The 8,373-nt window shown below is 59.3% G+C and overlaps 1 protein-coding gene across 1 annotated transcript; it reads right to left on the bottom strand.

Moving 5' to 3' along the window:
• Nucleotides 1-1,400: 1,400 nt before the first annotated feature.
• Nucleotides 1,401-4,316, bottom strand: LOC132390086 (collagen alpha-2(I) chain-like). The gene has a single exon (XM_059962676.1). It carries the CDS (start codon nt 4,314-4,316, stop codon nt 1,401-1,403), a length of 2,916 nt encoding a protein of 971 aa, XP_059818659.1.
• Nucleotides 4,317-8,373: the final 4,057 nt, after the last annotated feature.

Genomic DNA, 8,373 nt, shown 5'->3' with positions numbered 1-8,373 from the left:
GTGTGCCAGCTGCCCCTTCACTCCCGCTCCCAACCCTTCTGCAAGTCCAGTTTAAACCCTCCCCAACAGCTTTAGCACACCTGCCTGCCGGAATATTGGTCCCCCTCCAGGTCAGGTGCAACCCGTCCCGCTGGTACAAGTCACTCGTTACCCAAAGATCCAAGAATTTGAAACCCTGCCCCCCTGCACCGTCTCCTCAGCCACTCATTATCCTCTGTTCTGATCTTCCCTGGCTCATGGCTCTGGGAGTGATCCGGAGATTTCCCCGCTGTTCAGCCTCCTCCCCGACTGCGCAGGACCTCTAGCCCTCTCCTTACCTATGTCATTGGTATCAATGTGCACCACGACCTCTGGCTGCTCACCCTCCCCTTCAGAGGTACCGCTCAGAGACATCGTGGACCCGAGCCACCCGTGATCCCGGCGTCTCTTTCGCTGCCGCAGAACCTCTTATCAGTCCCCCTAACTATCGTGTCTCCGATATCTCCTCCCGACTCCACCCTACCCTCCTGGGGCTCGGAGCTGACCTCAGTGCTATTGGTCTGGCTGCAGCTGCCTTTCCCAGATAGGTCACCCCCCCTCATCCGTATCCAAGGGGGTATACCTGTTACTGAGGGGGGCGCTGCACTGACCTCACTCAGTGTTCACCCATCTCCTCTCCGAATTCTGCTCCTTTTTTTATTATTACAAAATCCTTTATTACAAATTTCGGTGCTATACAATAAATACAAAACAGTGGCAAACACAATTACTGCACTACAAATAGACAATAGACATTACACCAGAATGTTGCCATCCCTATCTACGATGGCATTCACACCCCGCGGACCCCAACGGTCTCAAAACTCCTCCCAGGCCGCTGTGGACTGTGCGTGTTCTTTTTTAATAGTTACCCGGGCACGAACATACCCCCTAAACATTGCCAGGCAGTCTGCCCGGGGAGATCCTCCCGCCACCCGTTTCCAAGACCCTCAGATGGCGGATTTCGCCAGCCCCAGGAGCAAGTTGACTAGGACATCCTCACCCCTCCATGCCTCCTTCCTGACTGGATGACCACATATAAACAGGGTGGGGCTAAAATGCTCCATCTGCTCAAAAGTCTTGTCTATCGAAGGCTCTGACTCCTGGATGACCCAACTCCAGCACCAGCTCCTTAACGGGGAGCTGGAGTTGGCCGCCCTTCCCATGGGTGCAGGCATCAGGGAGACTATTGGGGGTCGATGGCTTCCCACATCCCGCAGGAGGAGCGTTCGACTGCCACGTCGGACGTCCTGCCCGCACTGCACAAGGAACCTGCTTCTCTGTCCTCAGCCTCCTCGTGTCGGCTTCTGATGCTCCCGTCTCACCGCGGGCCATCGTCGACAGTGTCCGCCTCACTTGCCACTTTCGAACTTTCATTTCATTCACAGTGTTCGGCTCCCGACGGCGACCGGACCCCGGGATGTCCGAGCACCTCCGGAGCTCTCCCGACAGCGACCGGACCCCGGGATGTCCGAACACCTCCGGAGCTCTCCCGACAGTGACCGGACCCCGGGATGTCCGAACACCTCCGGAGCTCTCCCGACAGCGACCGGACCCCGGGATGTCCCAACACTTCCGGAGCTCTCCCGACAGCGACCGGACCCCGGGATGTCCGAACACCTCTGGAGCTCTCCCGACAGCGACCGGACCCCGGGATGTCCGAGCACCTCCGGAGTTCTCCCGACGGCGACCGGACCCCGGGATGTCCGAACACCTCCGGAGCTGTCCCAACGGAGACCGGACCCCGGGATGTCCGAACACCTCCGGAAATCTCCTCCGCTGACCTGCGAGGAAGTGACCGGACCCCGGGATGTCCGAACACCTCTGGAGCTCTCCCAACGGTGACCGGACCCCGGGATGTCCGAACACCTCTGGAGCTCTCCCGACGGAGACCGGACCCCGGGATGTCCGAGCACCTCTGGAGCTCTCCCGACGGAGACCGGACCCCGGGATGTCCGAACACCTCTGGAGCTCTCCCGACGGAGACCGGACCCCGGGATGTCCGAACACCTCTGGAGCTCTCCCGACGGCGACCGGACCCCGGGATGTCCGAACACCTCCGGAGCTCTCCCGACGGCGACCGGACCCCGGGATGTCCGAACACCTCCGGAAATCTCCCGACGGAGACCGGACCTCGGGATGTCCCAACACCTCCGGAAATCTCCCGACGGCGACCGGACCCCGGGATGTCCGAACACCTCCGGAGCTCTCCCGACGGAGACCGGACCCCGGGATGTCCGAACACCTCCGGAAATCTCCCGACGGCGACCGGACCCCGGGATGTCCGAACACCTCCGGAGCTCTCCCGACGGAGACCGGACCCCGGGATGTCCGAACACCTCCGGAGCTCTCCCAATAGTGACCGGACCCCGGGATGTCCGAACACCTCTGGAAATCTCCTCCGCTGACCTGCGAGGAAGTGACCGGACCCCGGGATGTCCGAACACTTCCGGAGCTCTCCCGACGGAGACCGGACCCCGGGATGTCCGAACACCTCTGGAGCTCTCCCGACGGAGACCGGACCCCGGGATGTCCGAACACCTCCGGAGCTCTCCCGACGGAGACCGGACCCCGGGATGTCCGAACACCTCTGGAGCTCTCCCGACGGCGACCGGACCCCGGGATGTCCGAACACCTCCGGAGCTCTCCCGACGGAGACCGGACCCCGGGATGTCCCAACACCTCCGGAAATCTCCCGACGGCGACCGGACCCCGGGATGTCCGAACACCTCCGGAGCTCTCCCGACGGAGACCGGACCCCGGGATGTCCGAACACCTCCGGAAATCTCCCGACGGCGACCGGACCCCAGGATGTCCGAACACCTCCGGAGCTCTCCCGACGGAGACCGGACCCCGGGATGTCCGAACACCTCCGGAGCTCTCCCAATAGTGACCGGACCCCGGGATGTCCGAACACCTCCGGAAATCTCCTCCGCTGACCTGCGAGGAAGTGACCGGACCCCGGGATGTCCGAACACTTCCGGAGCTCTCCCGACGGAGACCGGACCCCGGGATGTCCGAACACCTCTGGAGCTCTCCCGACGGAGACCGGACCCCGGGATGTCCGAACACCTCTGGAGCTCTCCCGACGGCGACCGGACCCCGGGATGTCCGAACACCTCCGGAGCTCTCCCGACGGAGACCGGACCCCGGGATGTCCGAACACCTCCGGAGCTCTCCCGACGGCGACCGGACCCCGGGATGTCCGAACACCTCCGGAGCTCTCCCGACGGAGACCGGACCCCGGGATGTCCGAGCACCTCTGGAGCTCTCCCGACGGAGACCGGACCCCGGGATGTCCGAGCACCTCTGGAGCTCTCCCGACGGAGACCGGACCCCGGGATGTCCGAACACCTCTGGAGCTCTCCCGACGGAGACCGGACCCCGGGATGTCCGAACACCTCTGGAGCTCTCCCGACGGCGACCGGACCCCGGGATGTCCGAACACTTCCGGAGCTGTCCCGACGGAGACCGGACCCCGGGATGTCCGAACACCTCTGGAGCTCTCCCGACAGTGACCGGACCCCGGGATGTCCGAACACTTCCGGAGCTCTCCCGACAGTGACCGGACCCCGGGATGTCCGAACACCTCCGGAGCTCTCCCGACGGCGACCGGACCCCGGGATGTCCGAACACCTCCGGAGCTCTCCCGACGGCGACCGGACCCCGGGATGTCCGAACACCTCCGGAAATCTCCCGACGGAGACCGGACCCCGGGATGTCCCAACACCTCCGGAAATCTCCCGACGGCGACCGGACCCCGGGATGTCCGAACACCTCCGGAGCTCTCCCAATAGTGACCGGACCCCGGGATGTCCGAACACCTCTGGAAATCTCCTCCGCTGACCTGCGAGGAAGTGACCGGACCCCGGGATGTCCGAACACTTCCGGAGCTCTCCCGACGGAGACCGGACCCCGGGATGTCCGAACACCTCTGGAGCTGTCCCAACGGAGACCGGACCCCGGGATGTCCGAACACCTCCGGAGCTCTCCCAATAGTGACCGGACCCCGGGATGTCCGAACACCTACGGAGCTCTCCCGACGGCGACCGGACCCCGGGATGTCCGAGCACCTCTGGAGCTCTCCCGACGGAGACCGGACCCCGGGATGTCCGAACACCTCCGGAAATCTCCTCCGCTGACCTGCGAGGAAGTGACCGGACCCCGGGATGTCCAAACACCTCCGGAGCTCTCCCGTCAGCGACTGGACCCCGGGATGTCCGAACACCTCCGGAAATCTCCTCCGCTGACCTGCGAGGAGGCTCTGCTCCCGGCGGCGACCGGACCCCGGGATTCATGTGGCCAGTCCCATCGCAAAGAAAGCACAGCAGCAACTTGACTTCCTCAGGAGTTGCATTTCGTTTTCCAGTAAATGCCCGCAAGAAAGTGAATCTGAAGCTGGTGTCTGGTGGCAGATACGTGCGGCGATTTAAAAGTTACCGCGATAAGGAAGTTACTGCGATAAGAAAGTTACCGCGATAAGGAAGTTACCTTGGAGGACGGCGGGCAGCCAGAGTGAGCAAATGGCTGCTCCAGGAACGAAGTTACTTGTACGGGCACGTAGATGGGAAAGGTTTAGAGGAATATGGCCCGGATGCGAGCAGTTGGGATGGGATGGTTGGCAGACTGATATACTGTACCCGGTGCTCCCGATGTGGCCATTTACACATCGGGGAGACCCGCCGCAGACTGGGAGACCATTTCCCCGAATACCAGCGCTCAGTCCTCCAGCAGTGGCGGGATCTCCCTGTGGCCACACACTTCAATTCCACAGACCACCCCCACTCCGACATGTCTGTCCATGGCCTCCTCTACCGTCAAGATGAGGCCACACGCAGGTCGATGGAGCAATACCTTATCTCCCACCTAGGTAGCCTCCTACCTGCCGGCATGAACATCCAACTCACTGACCTCCGTTAATACCCCTGCCCCCCACCCTTACCCCCATCCCTATCTATTATTTCAGTCTGGTTCTCTTTCTCCCCCCTCACTATAATCTCCCCCCAGCCCTACCTTTCTTTCTCTTTTATTTCCCATAATTCTCCACCTTCCCCCCCCAGCCCATTTCCCTCCAACCTATCACTTCCTAGCTCTCTACTTTATCCCTCCCCCCACTTCTTAACCCCCCTCAACCATCCCATGTTACTTCACTCCTGATGAAGGGTTTTGGCCCGAAACGTCGTCGCTACCTCCTCCCACAGATGCCGTCTGGCCTGCCGAGTTCTGCCAGCATTTCGTGTTTTATTTATTTCCAGCATGGATGAGTAGGCCCGAAGGGACTGCTTTGGTGCTTTCAGACTTACATCACAAGGCGATGCATTTGATTTCAACCAAAGGTATTATTGTCCTTTTTAAACCTATTTTTCTACCAGTACAAGACACTGCTGGACGTCCAGAAGTTAACGTTCTGCCCATCAGCTCATTGAGCTGGACTCGGTGCCGCCCCCCCACCCCCAGTGTTCACTCGGCAGAAGACAAGACGCATTGAGTTTGCAGACTGCTGCAGCATCCGTGGAGTCAGGGACGCGTGTGACGGTATTTTACTATTTGCGTGCTCTGTGCAGGGTATGACTGTCGGTGTTGTGCTTTGCTCCTTGGCCCCGGGGTAATGCTGCCTCGTTCGGCTCTGTCCACGTCTGGCTGAAGGACAATTGCACTTCAACTTCAACTCCACGGGCCTGTCACACCCAGGAGGTGATGGTGGAGTTGGCCCTGAAGCAATTTGAATATAAGGAGCGAGGATAAGTGAGATGCAAAGGGATGAGAGCTCCGGAGAGTGAGTGTCTCAAGGAAGATCGTGTCCCCCCCCCCCGCGGGGGCTGGGAGAGGGAGGATGAGTCCCTTCGCTGGCGGGAGATCCCGTATTTCAGAGTTACAAATCAGAGGATCGTCTGAGTGAGTATCGGTACAGAAGGAATCGTAAAAATCCATGTTTGAAGTGGGGGGGGGGGGTTCCTGACCTGGGGGCCACAGAACCCCTCGGCTAATGGTGAGTCTCCATGGCACAAAAATGTTTGGGAACTGTGAGGAGTTGTGACTTCAGAACGGGAAACGAATTCAAAGGAGGAACAGGGATATGGGTCAGTTCTCCAGTTTACTTGAAGCGAGCTGCACGCGTGCAATGCACATATTTACACATATGAAGTTGAAGGTAAGCAGGAGTGTTTAATCAATGACTTACTTACACTCCAGTATGACTGAAGCACAGCACAAGTGTTAGGTCGTTCAAAGTTTTTAGGCTTTAACTTGTTGGCTTGGAGTCAATGATTGAAATTTATGCGGAGACAATGAAGTGTGAGCATTGATTAAATGGCGCGGAGGGTTGCCAAACCCGGATCAGTTTATGGTGGGGCAACATCGATGAACCACCTGCTATTGAATTCAAAAGACAACATTCACACTTCCACCTGCATACTTGATCCAACACATCTACAACCCGGTACAAAAGCCTTGGGCACGTATGTAACGCGAGGGAGCCCAAAACTTTCACGCAGTCCTGTATTTGTCAACGTGGAGCGGAGAGCGAGGTTGTGAATCTGGCGGGAGGAAAGGGTGCTGGGAATGGTGAGGGTGGGAGGGGTGTGGGACAGGGGGCAGAGAAGGAGTGTCGGGGTGGGTACAGACACACCCAGCCCTGAGACACCAGGCAAGGTCGTTTGATTTATTGATGGTTTATTGATCATTACAGAATGTCTCTCTGGTGCTTCCCACTCCCTCCCCTCTCCCTTCCCCTTTTCCCAACCATGATTCCCCTCTCCCTGCCCCCTTCCCACTCTCAGTCCACAATAGAGACCCAGATCAGAATCAGGTTTATCATCACTCACACACGTCAGGGAATCTGTTTTTTTGTGGCATAAAATTACAACAGGACTGTGCAAAAGTCTTGGGCACCCTAGCTATATATGTATGTGTGTAAAAGTCAGCCAAAAAAAATCAATAACTAAATAGTGTTATTTGGCCCATCGTGCCAGTGCTAGCCCTTTGAAAGTTCTCTCCGATTGGTCCAGCTCCCCAGAACCCACAGATCTCCCTTTGCAAAATAGCCATCTCCTTCCAGTGCTGTCAGTTGGAGTGAGGGGTGCGTGGGTACATACTCACTCATCACAGCCTCTTATTCATCTTTGTGTTTGTAATCATTTTGCATTTCAGTGATGAGATGGAGACGCGTCTCCACCAAAGGAGATGTGAGGGGCTCCTTCCCTCCGTTAGCCTGTGGGTCACCCTCGGGCGAGGCGGAGATGTGTCTCTACCAGAGGAGGTGTGAGGGGCTCCTTCCCCCCGCCGGCCTGCGGGTCACCCTCGGGCGAGGTGGAGATGTATCTCTACCAGAGGAGGTGTGAGGGGCTCCTTCCCCCCGCCGGCCTGCGGGTCACCCTCGGGCGAGGCGGAGATGTGTCTCTACCAGAGGAGGTGTGAGGGGCTCCTTCCCCCCGCCGGCCTGCGGGTCACCCTCGGGCGAGGTGGAGATGTATCTCTACCAGAGGAGGTGTGAGGGGCTCCTTCCCCCCGCCGGCCTGCGGGTCACCCTCGGGCGAGGTGGAGATGTATCTCTACCAGAGGAGGTGTGAGGGGCTCCTTCCCCCCGCCGGCCTGCGGGTCACCCTCGGGCGAGGTGGAGATGTGTCTCTACCAGAGGAGGTGTGAGGGGCTCCTTCCCTCCGTTAGCCTGTGGGTCACCCTCGGGCGAGGCGGAGATGTGTCTCTACCAGAGGAGGTGTGTGGGGCTCCTTCCCTCCGTTAGCCTGTGGGTCACCCTCGGGCGAGGTGGAGATGTGTCTCTACCAAAGGAGGTGTGAGGGGCTCCTTCCCCCCGCCGGCCTGCGGGTCACCCTCGGGCGAGGTGGAGATGTGTCTCTACCAAAGGAGGTGTGAGGGGCTCCTTCCCCCCGCCGGCCTGCGGGTCACCCTCGGGCGAGGTGGAGATGTGTCTCTACAAAGGAGGTGTGAGGGGCTCCTGCCCCCCGCCAGCCTGCAGGTCTCCCTCGGGCGAGGTGTAGCTCCTGCTTAGCCCCCGATCAGGGTGAGGTGAAGCCGTGGGAGCAGGTGGTGGACGGTCGTACGAGCAGCCGGTGCAGATCACAAGTCCTGGTTATGTGGCCACTGACGCCGGGCAGACAATCTCTGACGAGTATTGATAACGGCTGGGGTCACCCGTCTTGTAAAGACACGGCCCAGAAGGAGGCAATGGCAAACCAGTTCTGCAGAAACATTTGCCCAGAAAAACCATGATCCTGGAGAAACTATGGAAGCCCATGTCATAACATCACGGCACATAGTGATGACAAGGGTTCCATAATTCCTCCCATAAACAGGAACAAGAAGTCATGCAAACTGAAAGGAAACCAGGTTCCTGGG

The sequence above is a fragment of the Hypanus sabinus genome, unplaced genomic scaffold (genome assembly GCF_030144855.1).
Source record: "Hypanus sabinus isolate sHypSab1 unplaced genomic scaffold, sHypSab1.hap1 scaffold_761, whole genome shotgun sequence".
NCBI classification, from domain to species: domain Eukaryota; kingdom Metazoa; phylum Chordata; class Chondrichthyes; order Myliobatiformes; family Dasyatidae; genus Hypanus; species Hypanus sabinus.
This window is presented reverse-complemented; position numbering and strand designations above follow the sequence as displayed.

What these genes read in the sequence shown, in the direction of transcription:
- LOC132390086 (XM_059962676.1), bottom strand. Translation starts at nt 4,316, where the DNA reads ATGAATCCCGGGGTCCGGTCGCCGCCGGGAGCAGAGCCTCCTCGCAGG.